Source organism: Cavia porcellus, unplaced genomic scaffold (assembly GCF_034190915.1).
Source record: "Cavia porcellus strain 051 isolate PalLab524CR breed Dunkin Hartley unplaced genomic scaffold, mCavPor4.1 scaffold_33, whole genome shotgun sequence".
NCBI lineage: Eukaryota > Metazoa > Chordata > Mammalia > Rodentia > Caviidae > Cavia > Cavia porcellus.
The window spans coordinates 512,405-539,493 of NW_026947516.1; the positions used below are offsets into that span (position 1 = coordinate 512,405).

Below are 27,089 nucleotides of genomic sequence, written 5' to 3' on the forward strand. Positions count from 1 at the left end.
CCAGATCCTTCTTATTTATTAATTTGAGTCCTGTCCAACAATCTCTCCCTAACCTAAGGGGTTTTTACTTAATTATCTTAATAATAATTCTTTTTTTAATCAGTACTAGGGATCGAACTCACGACCACACGCTTGCAAGGCAGGCGCTTATGCCGCTGAGCTAAATCCCCAGTCCCCTTAATAATAATTCTTAATGAAAACCCAATCATAACATTTAACACATTTTTTTTTAAACAATGAGACACTGTCAAGTCAATAATAAACAACAGTATGCATTACATATACAAAACCAAATTTGGCATCCTTTTACCAGCTTGCAATGCAAGGTTAAGCATAATTTATTAATTATAACACCAATAAACTTTTAGTAAATGATTTAAAAATGCAAAAGAAAGAAAAAAATAAAAATTGTTAAGGGTAAATAAAAAGACCAGCTGTCCACAGAATGGAAAAATGGACAAACATGGACGCACTATCTCTACAGACTGACACAGATATAGAAACAAATATACAGCTTGTCAGTGTTGTGAGAACTCTCATAAGTTCCTGGCAGGGTTATTTAAATCCTTCTGTCATGTCCCTTTGCTGAACTAGCTCATTTCTTACACCTGTGTTCTCAGGGCCATGCCCTCAGGGCATTTTTCAGGCGCTCCATGCCATTTGGGCACTCCTGTGTGGGCTCTAGTGATTTTTGGCTCCACATGTGTGAATGGTCACTAGCTCAGTTGACTCCCAACAACCACTTTACAGACTGAACAAACACACCACAGACACAGGCAGACAAACATCTTACAAAATCAGGGTGCACTCAAATATATTTCACCAAAGTGAACTATAATAATCGTTACAATTTTAGAATTTATAATTATAAATAAACCAGTCTGATTTGTTGTAGGTCCATAGCAGAGATCGCTTATAAAAAGAATTTGGAAAGGACAAAATCTTATCTACAATTAACATGTATTTTGCAGTCAGTCTTAAAAACACTAGCAACTTTTGTGTCCCCCTCTTTTCATGTAACTTTTAATTTGGTTTCCTCTATATTCTCTCATCACCTATTTAAAATATTGGTTTTCTTTCTGATTACCATCCCCTGGGCATCCTGGTCAGTTAGGGTCGGTTGTGGCTTCATCCTTTTCTATCAGGTGTGGTGTGGTCTCCCACTGAGGCATCGCTGTCATACGACTGAGCATCAGCTCCTTGAGTGGTGGAGTCAACTCCTTCCCTGGGTTTGGGTCCCTGGTGCAGCTGGAAAGCGTGCTGTGGCACCCAGAGAGGCCCTTCAGCATTTCCTTGATAAACATCAGCACACCCTCGACCCCGGATTAGCACTGGACTAGATGCTTTCATTGTCCAGTATGGCGGTCTTTCCAGAGGACTCTGTTTAGGCTTTCTTTGATTGCTTTCTGCTGAAGTTCTTGTATTTTTATTAAAATTTAAAAATTTTAAATGTTATATACTACCAAGTAAAGTTTATAAGGAGGTGAACTCTCCCACTTGAAATTTAAATTGTGAGCACATTTTAAAATTTTTTTGTTGTGAGATTATAGGGAATTTCTGTGGTAAGGTACAGATGAAAAAAGCTACGTTTTGTATTTAGGCACCCAGGACTCTCCTTCCCACTTTGGACTGTGATCACCTCGTGAAAGCCAGATACTGAATTTTTACAAGTTCACAGGCTAGTTGTTACCATATTGGTTATCTGAAACTGCCTTTTGTGAGAGTATTCTCTAGACAACAATCAGCCAGCTGCACACCAGGACCACATCACCCCTACCTCCTCGGAGCCTGCCATGCTAAGCAGGGCCATGCCGTCTCCGGGGAGCTGTGTGGGCCGTAGCACCCCTACTCCTTGGCAGGGCTGTTACAGGGCCTGCTGGAAGCTTTTCTGGAACAGGCGGGCCATCCACATCAGTTTTCAATTTACATCAAGTGGCCCAATGATATCCTCACCTACATGTTGGTCAGATAGCTGAAGGTCTTATTGAAGGGACAGTTAGTAGCTGTGTTGCCCCCATAGATGCAGCAGAAAAGCTGTTTCAAGTAAAATATCTCTCCCCCTTTACAATGAAAACAAGTAGCTTAGGTTTCTCCTTTAAGCAGTAACCTGATGCCCTGAGAGATTATAATTTATCTCAGACTGTTGGAGATTCAAAGATCGTAGCTAGGTGGATGTGCTCAATCGCTCCATTTACCCCCCACCCAGTTGACTTCTTTTAGCACCAATTGCAAGGGAGACAGAGAAGATGCCTCTACTCCCTCAGAGCTGAAAGTTCTAATCTGTCATGCAGCAAAATGTCTCTGAGCTGAAAAGGTGGAGCTGTCTGTGACTCAAAGTATCCGGTGTAAAATAGAATTCACAGCAATGCTCTCTTGTGGGGAAGTTATCCCCATCTCCTTCCTTATCTAATGAGCAAGAATTATGAAACATAAACTTTATTGTTTCTGTTTTTCCACCATCTTTTCCCTGCTTGGACTGGATTTTAAAATATTACGATGAACCAATTTCCTTGTGACTGTTTCAACAAGTTTATAATCATTGTTAGCTCCTTATCAAAATCCATAAATGAAATTAAATGCTGAGATCAAGCGTACAACAAACAATTACATATACATTTGTGATTCTTTAGAACTCGTTTGTCTCAAAATTATACCAGTAATGAAATTATGCACCTCTTTATTTTCTTTACCCTCCGAGGAAGAGGTTTCTCACGAGCCCATTTACAGCTGTGGCCCTGGAGTGTCAGAGCTTGTTTCAGTGCCCCAGTCTTTACATGGGATGAAGCTAATAAAAACACTCCAGGGATGCGTATTGATCTGTTCTAATGCACTCTCCCCACCCCAGCTGTGCGCAAAAAGAAGTGTCCCCCTGCTCCCAGTCTCTCACCCTGTCCCTGTTCAGACACCACGTGCCATGACCTGTGCAGCACTCAGGCTTCTTGGGTGAAGGACAGTGAGAGGCTGACACAGGACAAAGCTGGAGGAGGTGGAGCCTTACTCTCCAGATAGCAGGAAGGGAACTGTCCCCTCACTGCAGGCCATTTATGTATTTTAGCAGCTTAATATCACATGATAGCTCTTGTCCTAGTTACCCACTGTTTAGGTGGTCTTGGGGCTAAGTGATCTCTGGGCTGAAGCAGCTTCAAGTGGCTTTGCCCGGGTGCTCTTGGCGTGGCCACACTGCAGGTTTGCACTTGTGGTCCGTTTCCAGCTTGAAAGTCTCCCGACAGTAAATCCTTTCCTGGTTTGAATTAAATATTGAGTGAATCTGTTAAAATGTACTGTGGCATTTTGCCTACTTATTTTCTTGGATTACATACATATGAAGCTGTGTCTGAGTATATCTTTATTATAATTTTTATTAGAATGTGCATATTATGTATACACTTGACATGAGGAAGTAGCATATAGATTGCATATTGGGCAAAATCTCACCTTAAGCAATTAATTAATTATTTTGTGGAATCACTTGGAAGCTCTCAGTGACCTCACTATGTGGAGGGGCACTTTAATACTGCAATTGTTAGCTTCTTTCTTTGACTTTCCAGCATCTCTTCTTTTAGTATCTGATCTGAAAATTTCAATATGTCTAAGAATTTACCTACCTGTAGTGTAAAATTCAGTAAATCTTAATTTTGTGACATTTTCAGGTCTCTGAGCACATGATTTCTTTTTTTTCTTTGTGTCTTTTTTTGAAAGGGGTCTCGCTATGCACTTCAGGCTGGCCTCAAGCTCACTTTGTAGCCCAGGCTGGTCTCGAACTCGCAAGGATCCTCCCACCTTAGCCTCCTCTGTGCTGGGATTACAGGCCTGAGCCACCACGCCCGGCTCAAGCACATGATTTCTTAGGCACAGCACCTGCACCTGTGTTCACAACAGTCAGAATCTGATCATGGTCAGAGGAGGACGGTCTGCCAGGGCCACACAGGAAGACCCTTTTTCAAATATTAAAGAACCCATGATATTTATAGTTATCTTGCATTGTAATGTTGTTTTCCTATCTCGCTTTCTTCTTATAATAATTCATCATGTTTTTGCCCTTTCAGTGTATTCCTCTTGCTTTCAATGTTGGTTTTACATTTTTGATGAAACTAGGCATATTTCCTCTAAGCTGCATAGATAAATAAGCATATTTTCCAAATGTTAATTTTTTATAAAAATTATCACCTCATTCTAAATATGTCTACATTTATTTTTCTACTTGCTATTGAAATATGAGACTAGTAAAAAATGTACTTTGCCTCAAAAGCAAATGAGTGGAATAGATAGGCAGTTCCTTGGTCGAGCTTAGGTTTTGCGTTAGTGATATACATTATAGTGTTTCCTTAATGCAATTTCACTGTTGTTAGACACTGTCAAAAAAAGTCTGTGACTTTTTTATTAGCTTTCCAAAGTATTATTTATAAACTTAGCTTAGTGTTCTAAGGATTTGTCTATGAAAACAGGTTGAAGTGTTAAAATGTAGGCTAAGGGGCCGGAGGTTTAGCTCAGCGGCATAAGTGCCTGCCTTGCAAGTAGGCAGTCGTGAGTTCGATCCCCGGTACCGATAAAAAGGAAAAAGACAAAAAAAAAAAAAAATGTAGGCTAAATAGAATGAGAAAAAGATGGGATCAGTCTATGAGTAATATGTTGAAAATAAAAGGTATTTTCTTTGATTCCTTTTGAATAATTTATCATAGTTTTCTGCTTATTTTTTTCACTTGAATTCTGATTTCTATGACACATGTTTTAGTGACTTTCTGCAGGTAAAATTGCATTTAACCATCCAGGGAAGCACTGTTCCCATTGCTCTGTTGCTTTAGCACTGAAATGCAAGGTAACCTCAAAGGTCCTGTGTGATGAAGGCATATGAATGGCAAATAACTGTTTGCTGAGCCAGACATGAAGTAAAATTTGGAAAACTCAGACTTATATCAACTATCTATGAATAAAATTGAGATGTTTCATTTTGTGAATCTTATTCTTCTTCTTGGAAATATGTATCTGATGATGTAGGAGGCAGTGAGGTTCAAGGACGTGGCTCTCAACTTTACCAGGGAGGAGTGGATTTTGCTGGATGCATCCCAGAAGAAGCTTTACAGAGATGTGATGTTGGAAACCATTAGGAACCTGGCTGCCGTAGGTAAAGAAAATATTATTTTCTCATTTATGCACTCAGAGCGTTGGATAGTGCTCACCAGTGCAGTTTCATTCATGGTAAGATCTTAGTGTTCTGATGCATGTTCCAGTCATGGTTACATTTTACCATGAATCTAATGGAAGTCTGCTGTTTTTCACATATGTAATAAGTCATTGTTATATTTCTTTCTACACTTTAGGAAGAAACTCAGATGACCAGCACATTGAGGATGAGAATAAAATCTTCAGAAACATTCTAAGGTAACTTGCATTCATGAGAAGAATGTTCCTCAAATGTCAGAAAATTAAACCCAAGCAAACGCAAAAGGAAGACTATGTTTAAATTATTGTTCTTATTTTTATTTTAAAGGGGATAAAACAGAATAAAACCAATACAAAAAAAAAAAAAAAAAAAAAAAAAAACCAGGATAAGAAACACCAGACTAAAATCATTACAGAAATCAAGAATAGTTATAAGAATGCCTTTTGATGTTTTCAAAATAGCTACAGATGCCTTTGGACTTGGTGTAATTCACACAGAACAGAACCGAACAGAAAGAATGACGTTCAAAATTTTAAAATCTCACCAAATTTTTCCACAATTATAAACATGTTGAATATCTCTAATCTGACAATTGATTATTTGAAATATATGAAATGGAGGGAGTATGGATATGATTTCACATACTCCCTATAGTTAGGAGGCTGCCGACAGTCAATTGCTACAACTTTCAGGTCAGCCTGATTCACAGAGTAAGTTCAAAGCCAGCTGATACTATACAGTGAGATTGTGTCTCAAAAATAAAACAGAACAAATCAATTTTGTTCCATTGTCAGAATTATAGATACATTGACAAAACTGCATTCAGACATTGAAGAGAGGTATATAGAAACCAAATGCTGTGCATGCACTGTAGCTAATTTCCAATTATATGTATGTGCATTTTTATAAGTCCATTTTCATGTTAAGCAAATTTTGTGAGATCCTACATGTAGTTTATTGTTTGAAATATTCCTAATTATCAGTGTACTCAAAACCCAGGGGGTTCTACTTTTAATCATAGTTATTTTCAAACATTTCCCCAAAGTCCATATACTGCATTTGTATTTCAGAGTATCAGAAGGCACATTCCCATGTTACCAGTGGAACAGGCAATGTGGTGTGACAGCTATGCAAATGTGTATCGAGATTCCAACAAAGGAAATTAATTGTACATTGTTTTACCCAGCTACAGTTTTACTGTGTAGCATCACAATATTAAATAATCATATTATAGTGGTGCTTAAATGTACATTTGTAGCAGAACAAGTTAGAAAACCTAACCGCTGGAATAAACCTAAATCTCATTCACAGAAGAGCTGACTAAGAAAGTATAGTGTGGCCTGTGTATAAAATACATCCATGGAACCCTAGAACTCTGAGAAACAGAGGAACAAAGATCATGCATTTATACTGAGCCTGGGTAACTTACTGATTGATGAGACTCCATTGATACATCTCAGTGTTAAAATTGGTTCAGTTTCCAACACTGAAAAAAACAGTGTGCGCACATAATGGTATAACATTTTCCACAAAAGAATGAAGTGATATTTGCCAAAATATGGATGGCTCTAGAGCCCATTATCTTAGATTAAATCACAGACATGGAGATTTCTGTATCACAAGTTATGGTTTGCATGCGAATCCCACCATGTGAATTAAGGGGTAAATGGAGAGATGATGGAAAAGGGGCAGGAAGAAACTGTAGAGTGGGTAAAGTGGCTCAGTGAAGGGGAGAGGATGGAGCGACGGAGGAAAAGGTGCCATAATTCGTCAACACATGGAACGTGTCTCCCTCAAGATATATCCCAAATCTTCAGTGAGAAAGGAAGTATTTTGCATTGCAAACAGTCCCCAAATGAATCCTACAGTTTGTCTAAAGGCTGTGTCTGAGCCATCATGCAGAGTAATTGGGTAGTTAAGTATTCTTAGAGGATATCAAAGCAGATCTCCTTATGGTGAATACTAAAAACACACTATTACTCCCCTGTTTTACAGAAGTGAAGAGGTAGAGCAATTCTGTCAATATAAATTATGGTTTCAATATGGAGAAATCGCTTCGCAGTCTCCAAGTACAAATGTGCACACGACACTTGGAGTAAAACCAAGTGAAAGTGTTTCCTCTAGAAGGCCCTTGGTTGGTCAAGCATCAGCAGACGGGCGCATTGTGGCTACCACTGCACTCAAAAAATATGAGCAGCAGGGATTTCAAGGGAAGCTGTCTGCTTGTAATAGAGAATTGAAAACCTCCACAAAAATCAAGTTTTTTCTGAAATATGGAAAGATAAGCCCTGGGGAGGAGCCCCGTGAACATATGCCATGTGAAAATTCCCTCTCTGATGGCACAGAAGAAAATACCACCCAAGAAAAGTCAGATTCCAAATCATTCATTACACCCAACAATATTCAAATTGGTGAAAGAAATCATAATGAGGGGAATATGGATATATGTGTGCCACCTGGAGAAAGTTTTAATTCTCAACACGATGGAGAATCCTTCACTAATGATTCATTGGATAGTGTTGAAAGAAGTCCTATTGGGAAGAAACCTTATGCATGTGACCAATGTGGGAAAGCTTTCAGCAGAAAAGATCATTGGCAGAAACATAAAAGCACTCATACTGCAAAGAAATCCAATGTGTGTAAGCACTGTGGAAGAAGTTTCAGCAGAAAATATACTTGCCAAATGCATGAAAAGGCTCACACTCTAAGGAAAATCTATGAGTGTAAGCAGTGTGGAAAAGGTTTCACCACACTCGCTTATTGTAAACTACATGAAAAAAGTCACACTGGGGAGAAACGCTATGTATGTGAGCATTGTGGAAAAGGTTTCGTAACATACAGTAACATTCGAGTACATGAAAGGACTCACACTGGAGAGAGACCATATGTATGTAAGCAATGTGGAAAATCTTTTAACCGAAAAGACAATTGTGAAACACATGAAAGGACTCATACTCTAGAGAAAACCTATATATGTAAGCATTGTGGGAAAGCTTTCAGCACACGTGCTTCCTTTGAAATACATGAAACAAGTCATATTGGGGAGAAATCCTATCTATGTATACAGTGCGGTAAAGCTTTCATAACATATAGTTACATGCGAAAACATGAGAAGACTCATACTGGGGAGAAACCCTATGTGTGTAAGCAGTGTGGGAAAGCTTTTCGCACAAAAAACTATTGTCAAGTACATGAAAGGATTCACACTGGAGAGAAACCTTATGTATGCAAGCAGTGTGGAAAAGCTTTTGCCACATATGGTCAAATTCAAGTCCATGAAAGAACTCACACTGGGGAGAAGTCACCCTATGTATGTAAGCACTGTGGGAAAGATTTTAGCACAAAATATTATTGTCAAGTACATGAAAAAATGCACACTGCAGACAGACCCTATGTGTGTGAGCAATGTGGAAAAGCTTTTGTCACATACAGTTATCTTCAAATACATGGAAGGAGTCACACTGGGGAGAAACCCTATGTATGTAAGCAGTGTGGGAAAGCTTTTAGCACAAAATATTATTGTCAAGTACATGAAAAAATGCACACTGCAGATAGACCCTATGTGTGTGAGCAATGTGGAAAAGCTTTTGTCACATACAGTTATCTTCAAATACATGGAAGGAGTCACACTGGGGAGAAACCCTATGTATGTAAGCAGTGTGGGAAAGCTTTTAGCACAAGTAAGGATTGTAAAATACATGAAAGGATTCACACTGGCGAGAAACCTTATGATTGTAAGCAATGTGGGAAAGCTTTCAGTACAAAGAAGGATTGTAAAACACATGAAAGGATTCACACTGGCGAGAAACCTTATGATTGTAAGCAATGTGGGAAAGCTTTCAGGGCTTCCAGCTGTCTTCGAGTACATGAAAGGACTCACTTTGTATGTAAGCACTGTAGGAAAGGTTTCAACACCCTATATAGTTGGCAAGTACATGAACAGAGTCACTCGTGAGAGACCCTATGTATGTAAGCAATGTGGGAAAGCTTTCAGCAGAAAAGATAGATGGAAAAATCATGAAGGGACTCATTCTGCAGAAAAACCCTATGTGTGTGTGCACTGTGGGAAAGCTTTCAGCCGAAAAGATAATTGCCGAAAACATGAAAGGACTCACCCTGCAGAGAAAGCCTATATATGTCAGCAGTGTGGAAAAACTTTCAGCTCACATGCTTATTTTGAAATACGTGAAAAAAGTCACACTGTGTAGAATCTCTAAATATATGAAAGATTTTAGCACAATGTTGTCAAGTATGTGAAAGAACTCTCACTGCTATGTGGAAGTTTTCAGGTCATGTGCTTATTAAGAAATACATGAAAGAAACCACACTGGGGAGAAACCCTATGTATTTAAGCAATGTGGAAAATTTCAGCACAAAAAATTAAGTACGTGAAATGATCCACACTGCAGAAAAACCTTATACATATAAGCAACGTGGAAAAGCTTTTGGCACACAATTTTATTGTCAAGTACATGAAGTGACTGCAAAGAAACCCTATGTGTGAAGGTAGTATGGAAAAGCTTTCAGCATATACAGTTGATGATTAACGAAAAGACCCATGATGAGGAGAAATAGTATGTATGTCAGCAGTGTGTAAAAGCTTTCAGAACAAAAGATCCTTGTAAAGGGTATGAAAGGACGCACACTGCAGAGCCATTTAGTGTGTGTAAGCAGTGTGGGAAATTTTCAGCACATATGTTTGTGCAAGGTAGGAACTGACACACTGTTATAATGCTGTATCGTAAACAATGTGTGAATGCATTCAGTACATGGGTACTGTCAAATAAGGAAATCTCACATGGGAGAAAGACTAAATAACAAGCAAAATCCTTTCTTTGTGTTGTACATGTCACATTCGAAAGTGAAGAATAAAGCTGAAAATATAAGGTGATTTTGGTTGAGATGAATCAGATGGGCTGAAACATTTTCCTCTAAACAATGTAAAACCTCTTTCATTGCAACTGGTTTCATTAAATAGGTGAAAGAATTTATACTGAACAGACTCAGTTTGTGAGCAATGTAGAAAAGTTTCTATTTCCTCAACTAATACATGAAAGAATTCAAAGGAAAGGAAATATATATTGCATATGTATGTATATTTATGGAAATATATATTCAATATATGCACATGTGTGTGTATATATATCTATATATGGAAACCCTTTGATTCTTCTTGATATCATGAAGTAAATGAAGAACTTCCTTTTTTTTTCTTTCTTTCTTTTTGAGTCAGGGTCTCACTGTGCAGTTCAGGCTGGCCTTGAACTCACTTTGTAGCCCAGGCTGGTCTCAAACTCACAACGATCCTCCTGCCTCAGCCTCCCAAATGCTGGGATTACAGGCGTGAGCCACCATGCCTAGCTAAGAACTTCCATTTAAAAGTAGTGACAGTAACATGTCAAACCGTACAAATTCAGGAGTGTTAGTACAGATCCATAGCATGAGAAATCGTCAGTTTTACATGACTTTATTAAAATGGCATCATACAGTGGAGAATGACACACGTATGTACTTTACATGGGAACACCAGGAGTCACATATTTAATCCACATGGCAAATACATGTGTCATTGAGAGAAGTCATTAACATAACTGATGTACACAAGTTACCAGTTGCACTGCACATAGGAGTGAATATTGTGTCAAATCCTAGTAGGTGTACAGAGGTCTCAGTTATAACTCATATTTTCCAAATCCTTTGGTCATTTGTAGTTTAAACCTAAAAACTGAGTTATATAAAAATGAGATATCAAGTATTTCTCCAGAACATAGACATGTAGAAGAAATATCCTAGTTTAAATTTTGTAAGCTCCGTCTTATAATAGATCTCTGGATTTATGAATTTTAAGTTCAATTTTTAAAATACATGTTGTACTGACTTAATTATGTACATTCTTTTAAGCAATACCAGTGGAGTTTAATATTGTTTGTTGAAGTAGATGGTGATTGTCTTATTTAGTTTGCACTGTTAGAACAACAGATGAAATGACTGGTATTTCTCTACATGCCGTTTAGGCTCATTAGTTTGGAGGTTTTTGTTCAGTTGCTTGTGCTGTGTTTTCTTTGGTTTTAGTAATTGTGCTGTAACCTAACTTCAGAACTGAATTTTCCTTAACTGTTGTCATTTTTTTGCTACCTTGTATTTAAACTTGCTGTCCACTGTCCATTATTGTAGCAAAAATTTTTAAATGAATGTGATAGATTATAATTTTAATGCTAATAAATTCTGTTTAAACATTTTTAAACAATGTGTAAATTAGGAAATACATTTTTAATATTCTAAGAAAATAACTACACATACACCAACATGATTATACATTATAGACAGTACATAAACTTGTCTGTTTTTTCCTACATCAGAGCTGCTAATATCGTATGTCTACAATATCAGTAGATATCATTAAATTTTACATTTTAGGCTCATATTGGCGTGATTTATTTTGAAGTTAATTATTCACTGTTCCATCCAAAAAAGGTCTTTTATGAGCCCCTTACTGATACAGACCAACAGTAGTATATATTTTCTCCAAGAAAATACAATATTACAATAATTAACTTCATGGTTTTTTTTAATGAGGGAATCAAACTCAGGGACTTGTGCTAGCCAGGTAGGTGCCTTCTCCACGTGCTTTAATTGTTGATATCATTTGTCTGCAAGAACATTCTCAGGAAGTTTTGAATGGGTTGATGTTTGTTTTGACAGGGTGGTTTCTATCCTGCATTGTAAAGCACAGTCTTTGTTCCATTTATTTATTTTTTTGATCTTGCAATTTTCATTTCTGCTTTGGCAATAAATGTTTTGTAACCTCGGTTGCTCAAAGTCCTTATTAATAGAGAAACTGAATAATTTTTGTGAATTGTGTTCTGACTTGTCAACTTAAGGTATAAATGTAGGGGCTGGGGATTTAGCTCAGCAGCATAAGCACCTGCCTTGCTAGCAGGCAGTCGTGAGTTCAATCCCCGGTACCGATAAAAGAGGAAAAAGATGAAAAAAAATATATATATATAAATGTAGTGGTTTGCTCATCTCTATGCACTGCATCTGCTGACCAAAGGGAGGGATGCGACTTCCTCTGCATACAGCCCGTGTGTTAGCAGTCACAGTCATAGTCTGTCCTTACCTTATTCCTTCAGTTTTGTGTTATGGTTTATTCTCTACTTAATGTGACAATATAACTGAACCTACTACATTTTATCAGTGTTTCTGTTCTCTCCAGTTTTCCTTCAGCATAAAGTGAGACTGTAAGCACAGATCGCTGGTCTTCACCAAAGTCACCAAACTCATGTGGTCATTCATCCCACTGAGATTGACACATGCTGACATGTGTACTGCCCAGCTCACAGACATCAAATTCAAATGTGCTACCTTTCAGTAGTGAATCTATGCATCTTAGAGACATTAAAGTAAACAAATCCATACAATTTCATAGAATGATTCTCCAGGCTGGGTAAGCAGTTTGTGGCTGGAAATGTCCAACTCAGACAAACAATGAGTCCGCAGAAATAACCCAATCTTGTACAACAAGATCAAGGAAATAAGGACACTTTACTCAAAGCTAGTACATGGAAGGGAAATGAAAAGATCAAAGCACACATCAATAAGTTTGAGACTAAGGAAACCATAAAATCTTCTGAATAGATATAAGAAAAGAGTGACAAAATTCAATATTCAGTCATGTTAAAAAATTTTTTTGTTTAGAAAAACAGGTATGGACAGACCTTATGTCAATCTGGTGCAAAACTTATTTGCAACATTAGATGAAATATGAAATAACTGAAAGGTTTTCCTGGAACATAGAAGAAAAGAAGGTTCACTGTGAAAACTTTAACGTACTGCCCAACATTTTAGTCCAAGCAATCAGGGAAGATGAAGAAAGAAAAGGCTCACATGTACAACAGGGAGATGAGAAACGAGTGAGTCAATAAGGAAAGTGTAAATCTGCACAGTGCAATACTGTGCCCTAAAGATAAATCATTTTTTGTTATTTATAGAAGCACAGATGCACCTAAAGACAGAAGTATTAAGATATATCACACAGGATGGGGATAATGCTGGGGTGGAGAGAGAATCGGCTCAATCTCTGAGATTCAGCATTCAAGCTCTTGAAAACAACAGCTCGGAGAGCAAAAGAGAAGTTGATTCCTGTGAACCAAGAGGCTCTGACAATAAAAGGAAAAGGTGCCATAAAATTGAGGAAAAAACACAAAGCAGAAAAGAGAGACCATCTGCACTTTGTGACTTGTAGCAGCCGAGGGTCCTTGGTGGCTCAGACCCTACGGGAGCAAAGTGAGCACTGGGGACCCCCCAACTACTCCAGGGAGAAATGCAGGGGGGCAGCTCTGATCAGCCACTGCTGTGACCTGCAGGGAGCGTGTGTGACCTGCTACTGGTCAGTCCAGAAGCCGTGCCGGAAGAGCAGCTGTAGTGCAAGTGCCTAACACAGGCATCTGGTGCAAAACCGATTTGCAGCATGAACACAGAGATGCTAGGTGGTCAGATACCCTCCATGGAGGGTTATTTGTTTGAGCCCAGGTCCTAGAATAATCCCAGGACTCCTCCCCGAGGTTCTCCTTGCTACCATCTCCCAAGAACTGGCTGAGAGATGTCTTACTCAGACACAAGGCTGGAAAGAGACTCCAAGAGGCATCTGAGCTAAAGGACCCAGGACACACTCCAATGGCCCTATCCCAGGCGCAGCCTGACTCACTTTGCATTTGAAAGTCATGGCAATGGCGTGCAGGCCCTACTGGCTGCTGGTGCTGGCATCACATGTGAGTGCTGACTCCCTTCTGTCTTTATTTATTTACCAGAACGGGCAGGGATGTATCTGGACTTGGACCCACCCCTAATTGTAGATCTTGGGAGATACACAATGAAAATCTCTCTCTCTCTCTCTCTCTCTCTCTCTCTCTCTCTCTCTCTCTCTCTCTCTGTGTGTGTGTGTGTCTGTGTGTGTGTGTGTGTGTGTGTCTGTCTGTCTCTGTCTTTGTCTCTTCACTTCTTACAAACAGTCGTGTTTTTCCTCTCTCATTGTTCTTTTTGCTTGTCTACATCTTTGGGGGAAACTTAACCGTTTGTCTCTTTTTCTCACATGTATTTTCTGGGATTTTTATTTTTTAAGATCTTCCTGTTTTAAGTTTTCTCCCTTGAATTTTTGTCTCTTTGTATGCATTGTATAATTTAGTTTTCCTTCCTTTTTATTCTACTTTTTGACCATTTTTCCTATTAACTTTTAGTCATTCAACGAACATCCCTCTAGTGCCTTTAAGAACTTTAAACACCTCTGTACTCCTCCTAGTGTCTACTTCAAAGTTTCAACTTTTTCTTCTTGGATTCCTTCTTTCCTAGCTCACTATTTCTGTTAAAAAACAGAAATATTTATTAGTTTTTAAGCAGTTCAGACCATAAAATTTTGGTTGGAGTCTTTTGTACCATTAGCAGAGATGTAACTATTGGTTTTAGTCCATATTAGCTGTGCACTATACAAGTTAGGGTATCAGGATGACAAGACTATAACTGTGAATTTTTCTACTTAGGTTTAGTGGTGATTCCTATAGGATCTTAATATACTCTTTGTCTTGGTATTTGAAGAGCTAATTTACTTAATGTTACTCGGAACACTAAAAGTTGCTATTACTGTGTTTATTCTGTATGCAAAGTGTGTGGTTCCATTTATGACATTAACACTACTAGTAGGATACATTCCCAGAGAACTTGGTACTAACCCAACTGGCCTGAACCGTCACTGTCCAAATTAATTGAGGCTGCTGGTCTGATCACAAAGACTAAGAACTATAATTAGCAGCATCCAAAGTAAGTAATGGAAAGTGACTGCAGCTATCTGTACAGTAAGCAGCACTACAAGCACCTGCAAAACTCAGCATGGTTGGAATCTTTTGTATCATTAGCAGAGATGAAGCTGCTAACCAACCAACAAAATCAATTAAACATGAGAAATAAAGGTAAGAAAATACCGTGCAAAACTCCCAACTCCCCACAGAAATTTCAGGTAGGACCAAGGCAGAGAATAACCTAAGCTGTGCACACTGACTATTCTCAAGGGTATTGGTGGGGTTAGAAAACAGAGTAAGGTGGTGCTCAGCAGGGTATCAGAAGATGCAGTGCAACAGGCAAAGCAGGTGCTGTAATGCCCTCGTGATACAGAAGCTTTCAGAAGATACTGCTCAAACATCGGATGAACTGAACAGTATTATTCAACTGTACATGGTCATTTACCAAAGAATTACTGTCCAGGAAAACATTTCAAAAGGAAATCAAGAAGAGTAAAGATTGTTTTCCTTTCTTAAATCAGATTTTATAGGTACATTTTAGATACACACAGATTTGTATTTGTCATTGAAAATTTGCACCTGGACATGATACAGCTTGTCCCTTTTTTCTGCTCCTCTAACCTTCCATCAGTCCCTCACATCACCATTGCCAGAAGCTTGGTTTCTATGTTTTTCTTGTTTTCTCTTTTATTTTAGTCTTCTTTTCCCGTTCCGCTCCCCCTTGCTTTGCTTCCTTCCACATTTTAATGTTTTTTTCCGAGTTGCCAATATCTGTTATACACTGTGCTCCTTATTTACACTTTGTTTCTCACATCAGAGAAACAGTGAGGTTTTACTTACATATGTGTGTCTGATTTATTTCACTTAACAGTATGGTGTCAAGGTGCATCCATTTACAAAAAGATCTCGTTTATATATCCTTCTTTATGACTCCATTGTATAAAAAAAACCACATTTCTATCCATTCAGCAGTTGATGGGCATTTGGGTTAATGAAACTGAAGGCTGTATTAAAAGTGGGGTTGTAAAATTGATCAATGAGAGGGTGTAATTAAAAAATAACGTGTCCAATGATTCCCCGAACGAGCAGCTACCCAGACACGTTAAAAGCAACAAGGGAACGTGAAAATGGATCCAGCAGCTGCTAGATGATGCAAAAGATGAGTAACTGGAGTGAATGAAAAATCAGAAAACATCATGACTGACAAAAAAATCTGTTCATAAAAATGTAGAAAAAATACACATTTAGATAAGAGAGGTATACAAGACACCAAGTATCCAGGACTAAAAAAAGAACTTCACATAGTACTTAGGCTGCTAGATGTTCACCACAGGGGTAGTGTCTTACCAGCTGTCAGTGAAAGCAACAAATTCCATATTACTTTAAATGCAGAATATGAGAAATCTTCATTTTTGCATGTTTATTAAACCTGGCACAGCATAGTAGAGAAGTTGTATTCTTTGGAGTACTTTCCTTCAAACTTTTGGTACCAGGGATTGAACTCACAACCATGCAGACACTGGGCCTGGACTCTTCTTTGTAGGTAAGGATTTAATTATGTTTTTGATTTCATTAATAGAAATTGGGTTATTCAGTAGTTTTACATCTTCGTGAGCGAGCTTTGGTACTTCGTATGCTTCTAGGAATATGTCCATTTCCTCTGTGTTATCAAACCTTTAAGAGTAGAGGTTTTCAAAATAGGTGTTGATGATTTTCTGTATTTCTATAGGGTCCATAGTGAGTTCTCCTCTTTCATTTCTTATTGCATGAATTTCAGCGTTTTCTTCCCTTTTTAAAATAAGGTTGGCTAGGAGCTTATAAATTTTATTTATTCTTTCAAAGAACCAACTCTTTGTTTCATTGAATTTTTTGATTTTTTTTTTTTAGTCTCTATTGCATTGATTTCTGCTCTGATTTTTATAATTTCTTCTCTTCTGGCTTTGGGCTTGACTTGATCTTCTTTTTCTAGATATTTGAGATGTAACATCAGGTTATTTATTTGTATTCATTCTGTTTTCCTGATGTGGGAACTCAGTGCAATAAATTTTCCTTTGAGGACAGCTTTCATTGCATCCCACAGTTTCTGGTAAGTTATATTTGTGTTTTCATTTTCTTATAGGTAGTGTTTAATTTCTTCTTTGATTTCCTCTGTGACCCACTGATTACTCAAGAGTGTGTTATTCAGTTTCCATGTGTTTGTGGGAATTTTGTAGTATCTTTTATCATTAATTTCTAATTTCATAGCGCTATGGTCCAATAGCATGCAAGGGATGATTTCAACCCTTTTGCATTTATTTAGATATGTTTTGTGAATTAATATATGGTCTATTTTAAAAATGACCCATGCACTGCTGAGAAGAATGTGTATTCTGTTGTTGTTGGGTGGAATACTCTGTATATGTCTATTAAGTCCATTTGTTCACAGATGCGATTCAGTTATTTCTTTGTTGATTTTCTGGTTGATCTGTCCATTGGTGTCAATGGTGTGTTAAGATCTCCTGTTAGAATTGTGTCACTGTTAACTTGGTTTTTCACTTCTGTTAGTACTTGTTTTATATACTGGGTGCTGTGGAATTTGGTGCATATATATTTAAGATAGTTATCTCTTCCTCTTGGAGTTTTCCCCTAGCCAGTATGTAGTGACCTTCTTTATCCCTTCTGACCATTATTGGCTTAAAGTTCACATTGTCTGCCAGAATAGCCACCCCCATTTTTTTTTTTGGTTTCTGTTGCATGAAGTATTGTTTTCCATCCTTTGAGTTTCAGTCTGTGGGTATCCTTTTGGGTTAGATGGGTTTCTTGTAGACAACATATGGTTGGATTTTGTTTCTTGATCCATTCTGCTAGTCTGTTTCTTTTAGTTGGTGCATCGAGACCATCTACATTAATGGTTATAATTGTCATCTATTGGTTTATTGTTGACATGTTATCTTTCTGCTGTTGCATCTTTGTCTTTCGATTCTGTTTAATTGTCTGCTTTGTTTAGTGGTTTTTTCCTAGATGCATCTAGGCTGTCTTTCAGTATTCCTTGCAGGGTTGGCTTGGTGATCATGTAGTTTTTCAGCTGTTCTTTGTCATGGAAGTATCTTATTCTCAATCCATTTTGAAGGACAGTTTTGCAGGATACGTCAGCCAAGGTTGGAAATCATTTTCCTTTAGGGTCTGAAATACTTCGCTCCATGCTCTTCTTGACTTTATTGTTTGTGCTGAGAAGTCTGCTGTGATTCTGATAGGTTTTCCTTTATAGGTGATCTGTCTTTTCTCGCTTACAGCTTTTAATATTCTATTCTTTTGTTCAATTTAAAAATATGGAATGCTTCACGAATTTGCATGTCATCCTTGCGCAGGGGCCATGCTAATCTTCTCTATATTGTTCCAATTTTAGTATATGTGCTGCCGAAGTGAGCACCAGGGGTGCTTTTTGAAATAGAAAAACAAATGAGTAAAACTGTATAAAAAGAAAATGAAGCCTAGTGTGGTGGCTCATGTCTGTAATTCCAGCACTTGGGAGGCTGAGGCAGGAGGATCACTGTGAGTATGAGAGCAGACTGTGCTACAAATGAGCTTCAGGGCAGCCTAAACTGTATAATGAGACCCTGTCACAAAAAAGAGGCTCATTTTACAGTGTGTGAAAGGCCTATGCCAGAGATGGCAACTGTCTTGCTTGTACACATTGTAGTTTTCTTTAAGGTGGAAAATTTTAAAATGCTTTTTATAAAACTAATCTTTGAAAACTGCAATTTTTCTCTCTTAAGGTCTAATTTCTGTATATTATCATGAGCAGATCATATATAATCTATGAGCATATTATATATAAAATACTTCCTCTCCTATCTTTATTTTTTTTGTTTGCTTCTCTTGTCTAATTGTTCCAGCTAAACTTTCCAGGAGTATATTGAAAAAAAGTGGAGACAGTGAACATCCTTGTCTTGTTCCTAATTTTAGAGAGGAAACGTTCAGTTTTTGTCCATTTAGTATGATGTTGCCTATTTATTTGTCAGAGATGATTTATGGGATTGAGATAGACAATTTGTTCCTATTTTCTGTAGGGTATTTATCATGAATGTGTGCTGAGCTTTGTCAAAACATTTTTCTAATCCAGGCATAGTGTGCACACCTGCAATCCAAGTAGTCAGGAGGCTGAGGCAGGAAGATCGCTGAGTTGAAAACCAGCCTGGGCTACAAAGTGAACTTGAGCCCTGAACTAAGTTGACAGATCCTGTTTCAAAAAGGCCAAAAAAAAAAAAAAAAAAAAAACTTTTCTGCATCTGTTGAGATGATGATTTTTTTCCCTTGGCTCTTTTAATATGGTGTAATCAACTTATGGGTTCATGTACATCGTATCATTCCTGCAATATCTGGGATGAATGCCACTAAATAAACAAATGTAATCTCGATGATTTGCTGCCATCTGTTTTCAGAGTAGGTATAGATGATTTTCTGGATTTCTTCAGGATTTGTTGTGATTTCACCCTTTCATTCCTAATTGTATGGATTTGACCCTTTTTTCCCCTCACTTTGCTAAGGTTGGCTAAGGTTTGTCCATTTTATTTATTGTTTCAAAGAACAAAGTCTTCAATTCATTGATTCATTATTTTTTATAGTCTCCAGTGTGTTAATTTCTGTTCTGATGTTGATAACTTTCTACATTGTACAAGCTTTTATCTTAGCCTGCTCTCTCTTTCTTATTAGCCTGTGAAGTTCAAAATTAACTTGTTTATATGTGCTTGCTGTTTCCCTGATATGTGTACTATTGCTATAGATTTCCCTCTTAAGGTTGCTGACATACATTTCCCCCCACAATTTCCATTATGTTGAATTGGTATTGTGAATTAACTGTAAATGCTAAGTTTTCCTTTAATTTCATTTGGGACCCATTAGTTGCAGTGTGCTATTTAATGTTCATGTTTATGAAGTTCTTGTGGTTTCCTTTGGCATGGATTTCCAATTTCCTTGCACTGTGGTCTGATAGTATGCTTTGGATAATTTCAATTCATTTGCTTTTACATAAGCATGTTCTAGAGTCTCTGTATGGTCTATTTTGGAGAATGTCCTGTGTGGAGCTGAGAAGAATGCATATTCTGATGTTGTGTGTCGGAATACTCTATAGAAATCTACTAAGTCCATTTTTTAAAAATTTTGCTGTATTTCTAATACTTCTTTATTGTTTTTCTGTTTAGTTGATCTGTCTTTTTGTTACAGTGGGGTATTCAAGACTTTCAATACATTCATATTTGGCTTATTTGATTTTTAATGTCCATTAGTAATTGATTTATAGAGTTGGTGCATTAGTATTTGTTGCATCTATATTTATGATTTTTTATCTCTTACACTTGAGTTTTTCTTTTATGAGTATGTAGTTAACTTCATTACTTGTTTTAATCAGTTTTGTCTTGAAATTTACTGTCTACAAATATAATAGCAACTCTACAGTCTCTCTGAGTTCCTGTCACCTTGAATGTTTTCCATCCTTTCACTTTCAGTCTATGAATTTCTTTATTGAATTAAATGTTTCTTGTATGCAGAATATTGTTGGATTTTGCTTCTTGGTCTATTCTGCCAGCCTCTCTCTTTTTACTGGTGAATTAAATCCACGATCATTGTTGGTTATAACTGAAATGTGTTGATATCCTTGTCATATTATTTTCCTGTTGTTGGCTCTTTTTTTCCCCTTTCACTAGTGGTTTGCCTTCCCTTTTGGGTTCCTTCTGTTGGGGTTCATGGATCTATTATCCTTATTATTTCTTTCTAGAATATCCTTGTGAACATTATGGAGTGATGCTTTGGTGGTCATAATTTTCTTGAGATATTTTTGTCATGAAAATATCTTATTCTTCATCAATCCTGAAAGATAGTTTTGTGGAGTACGTCAATCTGGGTTGAAATTTGTTTTCCTTTAGAACATGGAGTACTTCATTCAAGACTCTCCTTGAGTTGAGTGATTCTGCTGAGAAGTGAGCTGTAATTCTGATGGACTTGACTTTATAGGTGAGTTTTTTCTTTTTGCTAGCAGCTTTTAGCATTCTATTCCTGTATTGAGTTTCTGGAATCTTAATTATGATATGCTTGATTGTAGATTTTTTTGATGTTGGCTAATTGGAATTTTATGTGTCTCATTTATCTCCATGTCAATTCTTTTTTTCTCTACCAGGAAGTTTTGTCATGATGTCTGTTGACATTAATGTCATTTTTGTTATCTCCTGTTTGCTTATTGACTCCAATTCATCTTAAGTTATTCTTCTTTGTCTCAAATACCAGATACTAGATTGATTTCTAATGTTCCCTTGCTATTTTTGAAAAAAATCTTTCTTTTCCTAGACATTACCTAAAAACCTGTCTTCAATATCTGAGATCCTATCTTCACATTAGCCTAATCTGGTTTGAATACTTTCAATGAACATTTTACTGTATTGGATATCTGTTTTTACCTGCTTTATGGATTCCATTTCAATCCTATGTTTATCTTGCAAGATTTTCGTACGCTTGTCTATTTTTTTTGTCTGTTCCTGCTCTAATGTCACTAAGCATGGTGTGTATTTTGATAATCTCTGTAGTTATCTGAGAAATTCTTCCTGACTTCATTTTTTCCAGTGCTTCATTCAATTGCTTTGTGGTTTGCAGGTCAGAGAGACCTGATGGGGGGACTTTCAGTTTGTCCCACCTCATTGTCCCTTGGCTTTGCCTTGGTGATCTAGATATCTGCAGTTGCATTTGCTTAAGTGTCTTTTCATTTAACTCTCTCTCTTTTTTTAGTTTAATTCTGGGGGGATGCTTCTAAATTGCATATTTTCAGTTGATTTTTTTGGTAGTTACTACTACCCTTAGGTCATGATTACTTCTCTGAGGTACTTTGTATTTATAGCTGGTTTTGGGGTTATGGATCTGTCAGAATATCTTACCTGTTCAGTTTGTTGATGATGAGAAATTGTTGCTTATTTGGCCTAGTCCCTGGTTCTTTGATACTGCGCCACTGTTTTTTGTGTGACTTCTATAATCCCAGTCATGGAATACCAAGACCAAAAGCTGTTTAGAACAACTATGTCAACTTTGGCTGTAGTGGTACCAATAGCAACAAACAGTACAGAAAGCAACAAACTGAGCTATCCCTTAATTTGCAATTTTTAAGCACATGAACAAGATTTTGTGATTATAAAACAAAATGTAAAACAAAAGATAATTATATGGATTTTATAAGTCCATAATTTGTGAATTCTGCCAAGTATTGAAATTCAAAGTGGATTAAGGAGAAAATAGAGAAGTGAAAGAAGAGAAACAGATTAGAAATAAGGCTGGAAGACAAAGGAGGATCATGCCAACTTGGGGAAACTGGTGCAGAAGACTGAAGGAAAAGAGAGATAAAAGAAATAAAAGAAAAACAGAACAAGGGCCACAGGTTTAGCACAGTGGTTCAAGTGCTCAAGGTTGGGAGTTTGATCTGTGCTATCAAAAATATATATAGTAAAAAACAAGAGAAAAAAAACAAAACCACATTCACAAATAGGTTAGGAAGAACTTTCATGCTGTTGTAAATATTTGAAAAAGAGGGAAAAATGAAAAAAAAAAAGAATGGATTCTTTTTTCCTATGGGTCCTTCATGATTTATTTTTATTTGATTCCTTACATGCAGCCATTCTTTCTGTAATAAGCCAGAATCTCAATAATGCTTTAACTTGCACTTTACAAAAGCTTCATAATTTCAAACACTTTTTCTTATATTTATTGATCACTTGTATTTTTAAGTAGTATCTGTTCATTTTAAGTGCTTATTTTTGAGTGCATACCTAAATTTGTGAGGTTTTTGATTTTTCAAATGCTTTATATACTAGTCTTTTGTCAAATCTTTACTTTCAAAAATATTTTACCATTATGTCCTTGTCTCTTGACTGTTGTTGGTTCCCTTTGTTGTGTAGATGTTTTTAAATTTTTTTTTGTCTTTTTCTTTTTTATCGGTACCGGGGATCAAACTCACAACTGTCTGCTTGCAAGGCAAGTGCTTATGCCGCTGAGCTAAGTCCCCAGTCCCCGATGTTTTTTAAAATTTAATGTGATCTCATTTGTTGGGTGCTTTTGTTCAATTATAATTCTGTTTAGAACATATTTGCATGCACTGGTGCCTTCAAGAGTTTCATCTATTTTGTATAGGCAGAGTAAATACTACATTTTTAACGTTTAGATATTAGATCCATTTTTATTTTAGTACATGGTGAGTGATAGAAGTCTAGGTTTAATCTTTGACACATAGAGACAGTTTTTCTAACACCAGTTTTAATGTAGGAAATCCGTTTTTCCTTTGAAAATATGTTTTAGTCAGGGATTGAAAGAACAAGATAATAGAGGACAAGTAATTTAAATATTGCTTTAAAATGGTCTCACAAAGAGTTGAATACAAAAGAGTACAGGAAATCTGTGCACACACTAAGACTCATGGAGTCCAGCTGACAGCTTGGATCTCATGGCAATGCCCTGCATGAGCCCAAGTGAAGACACAGCGCCAATGACAATTCATCCCATGAGTCCAACTGGAGGCCTAGAGCCTAAGACAATGACTTGGATAAGTCTGTTTCACAGAGGTGCACTAGGAAGGCCCAAAGGTCAGTGGTGGAAGCTAGAAAGTCTGTACAGGAAAAAGTTTCTGTCCCAGTAGGTTGAATGTCTTGCACTGGAGCCAGGAAACAATGTTCAAAGCAAGGACCAGTGCATTCCAAAAAAGGGGCTATAGAGAAAAGCAAGCAGTCAAATTATCATTACCTAAGAACTTTTTTTTTTTCTACATGGAAGACCTAAAACCCTGCCAAGGACTACTAAAATCAATAACCATATTCAGTAGTATAAGATGATGCAAAATCAAAACAAAAATCAGTAAAATTATAAGTATGGATAAAAAATCAAAATTACTAAAACAATACAAGAATAACAAGGAAAGGTGATACTGAGCAATGACCCTAAACGAAAAAGAGAAAATCTTCCCTATGAAACATAATGTTCCCTTTTAGAAAATGAGACTGCAACATCAAGAATTGGAAATATTTCCTGTGATATTGGATAACTAGAATATTGTCAGAATGAGTATAGTTTCAAAAGATCCAGATTTAATACAATTTTATTCCAAATGTGAAGACATTTCCTAATAGAACTACAAAAAACAATACAATAATTCAGCAGAATCACACAAGAACAAGAAGAGCAAAAACAATTCTAGACAAGAAGAACAAAGCAAGAAACATTACAATCCCAGACTTCCAACTATAATACAGTGGAAAAGTACTCTTAAAATGGAGATTAAAGATACTGAAAGTTGGAAAGATAACTTCTATTGCTGGATAGGTAGAACTATTAAGAGTCAAAAAGGATATAGTTTCCAAACTGTTATGCAGATTCAACACAATCCCAATCAAAATACTAACAGCATTTCTCTCAAATAGGAGAAAAAATCAAGCAATCATATGAAATCTGAAGAGACAGAGGAGCAGAAGCCATTCAGGCCAACAAGTACAAGATTGGGGGCATCAGATCCTGAACTGTGAGATATACTATAAAAATACAGGGATAAAAACATTAGTGTATCAGCAAAATGTAGTCTTACAGATCAACAGAACAAGATAGAGGGCTTAGAAACACTTGCAGAAGCACTCAAATAGCTTATATTTGGCAAATGCTGTGGTGTACTTGGTCAACTTGTAGCACCAGCTGAACTGAAACAGCATGGTACTGAGTGGATAGCCCACTTGAGGGGTGCTGCCAAGATAAAAATGACAACTGGAAAGGAAGAGCTATGTGATGTTATTTCTTCGTGGAGTTTGTTGAGCTGTTGTTATCAGAGCAGCTGCGGACCTTGTTCCTCAGAAGGGCGAAGCTCTGGTCCTTACTTTGAGCATCACTTCCTGGCTCTGGAGGGGGAAGATATGTACAGCTCAGTCTTTAGAAGTTTGTCATGCTGGTTTTCTGATATAAACTAAGCTGTTCTCATTGTTGGAGGAGCTTGGGACCTCATCGTGGCTGAGGATGGCTGTGGTACTTTTTTGGAATGCACTGGTCCTTGCTTTGAACATTGTTTCCTGGCTCCAGTGCAAGACATTCAACCTACTGGGACAGAAACTTTTTCCTGTACAGACTTTCTAGCTTCCACCACTGACCTTTGGGCCTTCCTAGTGCACCTCTGTGAAACAGACTTATCCAAGTCATTGTCTTAGGCTCTAGGCCTCCAGTTGGACTCATGGGATGAATTGTCATTGGCGCTGTGTCTTCACTTGGGCTCATGCAGGGCATTGCCATGAGATCCAAGCTGTCAGCTGGACTCCATGAGTCTTAGTGTGTGCACAGATTTCCTGTACTCTTTTGTATTCAACTCTTTGTGAGACCATTTTAAAGCAATATTTAAATTACTTGTCCTCTATTATCTTGTTCTTTCAATCCCTGACTAAAACATATTTTCAAAGGAAAAACGGATTTCCTACATTAAAACTGGTGTTAGAAAAACTGTCTCTATGTGTCAAAGATTAAACCTAGACTTCTATCACTCACCATGTACTAAAATAAAAATGGATCTAATATCTAAACGTTAAAAATGTAGTATTTACTCTGCCTATACAAAATAGATGAAACTCTTGAAGGCACCAGTGCATGCAAATATGTTCTAAACAGAATTATAATTGAACAAAAGCACCCAACAAATGAGATCACATTAAATTTTAAAAAACATCGGGGACTGGGGACTTAGCTCAGCGGCATAAGCACTTGCCTTGCAAGCAGACAGTTGTGAGTTTGATCCCCGGTACCGATAAAAAAGAAAAAGACAAAAAAAAATTTAAAAACATCTACACAACAAAGGGAACCAACAACAGTCAAGAGACAAGGACATAATGGTAAAATATTTTTGAAAGTAAAGATTTGACAAAAGACTAGTATATAAAGCATTTGAAAAATCAAAAACCTCACAAATTTAGGTATGCACTCAAAAATAAGCACTTAAAATGAACAGATACTACTTAAAAATACAAGTGATCAATAAATATAAGAAAAAGTGTTTGAAATTATGAAGCTTTTGTAAAGTGCAAGTTAAAGCATTATTGAGATTCTGGCTTATTACAGAAAGAATGGCTGCATGTAAGGAATCAAATAAAAATAAATCATGAAGGACCCATAGGAAAAAAGAATCCATTCTTTTTTTTTTTCATTTTTCCCTCTTTTTCAAATATTTACAACAGCATGAAAGTTCTTCCTAACCTATTTGTGAATGTGGTTTTGTTTTTTTTCTCTTGTTTTTTACTATATATATTTTTGATAGCACAGATCAAACTCCCAACCTTGAGCACTTGAACCACTGTGCTAAACCTGTGGCCCTTGTTCTGTTTTTCTTTTATTTCTTTTATCTCTCTTTTCCTTCAGTCTTCTGCACCAGTTTCCCCAAGTTGGCATGATCCTCCTTTGTCTTCCAGCCTTATTTCTAATCTGTTTCTCTTCTTTCACTTCTCTATTTTCTCCTTAATCCACTTTGAATTTCAATACTTGGCAGAATTCACAAATTATGGACTTATAAAATCCATATAATTATCTTTTGTTTTACATTTTGTTTTATAATCACAAAATCTTGTTCATGTGCTTAAAAATTGCAAATTAAGGGATAGCTCAGTTTGTTGCTTTCTGTACTGTTTGTTGCTATTGGTACCACTACAGCCAAAGTTGACATAGTTGTTCTAAACAGCTTTTGGTCTTGGTATTCCATGACTGGGATTATAGAAGTCACACAAAAAACAGTGGCGCAGTATCAAAGAACCAGGGACTAGGCCAAATAAGCAACAATTTCTCATCATCAACAAACTGAACAGGTAAGATATTCTGACAGATCCATAACCCCAAAACCAGCTATAAATACAAAGTACCTCAGAGAAGTAATCATGACCTAAGGGTAGTAGTAACTACCAAAAAAATCAACTGAAAATATGCAATTTAGAAGCATCCCCCCAGAATTAAACTAAAAAAAGAGAGAGAGTTAAATGAAAAGACACTTAAGCAAATGCAACTGCAGATATCTAGATCACCAAGGCAAAGCCAAGGGACAATGAGGTGGGACAAACTGAAAGTCCCCCCATCAGGTCTCTCTGACCTGCAAACCACAAAGCAATTGAATGAAGCACTGG

General features: G+C 37.0%; 2 protein-coding genes and 1 non-coding gene across 6 annotated transcripts in view; 2 read left to right on the plus strand and 1 right to left on the minus strand.

The window, feature by feature from the left end:
• Nucleotides 1–27,089, plus strand: part of LOC101787477 (oocyte zinc finger protein XlCOF6-like) — a 502,509-nt gene that overhangs the window by 173,945 nt on the left and 301,475 nt on the right. The gene's annotated exons all lie outside the window — the stretch shown is intronic.
• The window catches only part of LOC106025945 (zinc finger protein 14-like), a 431,103-nt gene that overhangs the window by 81,596 nt on the left and 322,418 nt on the right, over nt 1–27,089 (plus strand). Inside the window, exons 2-4 of one of the 4 annotated variants that reach the window (XM_063243066.1) lie at nt 4,996–5,122; nt 5,319–5,379; nt 7,157–11,970. The exons of the other annotated variants lie outside the window; for them this stretch is intronic. Of the exons in view, the coding sequence (XP_063099136.1) occupies nt 4,996–5,122; nt 5,319–5,379; nt 7,157–9,116 (2,148 nt within the window). The 3' untranslated portion in view covers nt 9,117–11,970. Of the gene's footprint in view, nt 1–4,995; nt 5,123–5,318; nt 5,380–7,156; nt 11,971–27,089 lie in introns of those variants that run through there. 4 annotated transcript variants of the gene reach the window in all.
• On the minus strand, nt 18,255–18,361 carry LOC111755293 (U6 spliceosomal RNA). Its single transcript, XR_002789867.1, has one exon. It is a non-coding gene; the product is annotated as a U6 spliceosomal RNA (small nuclear RNA).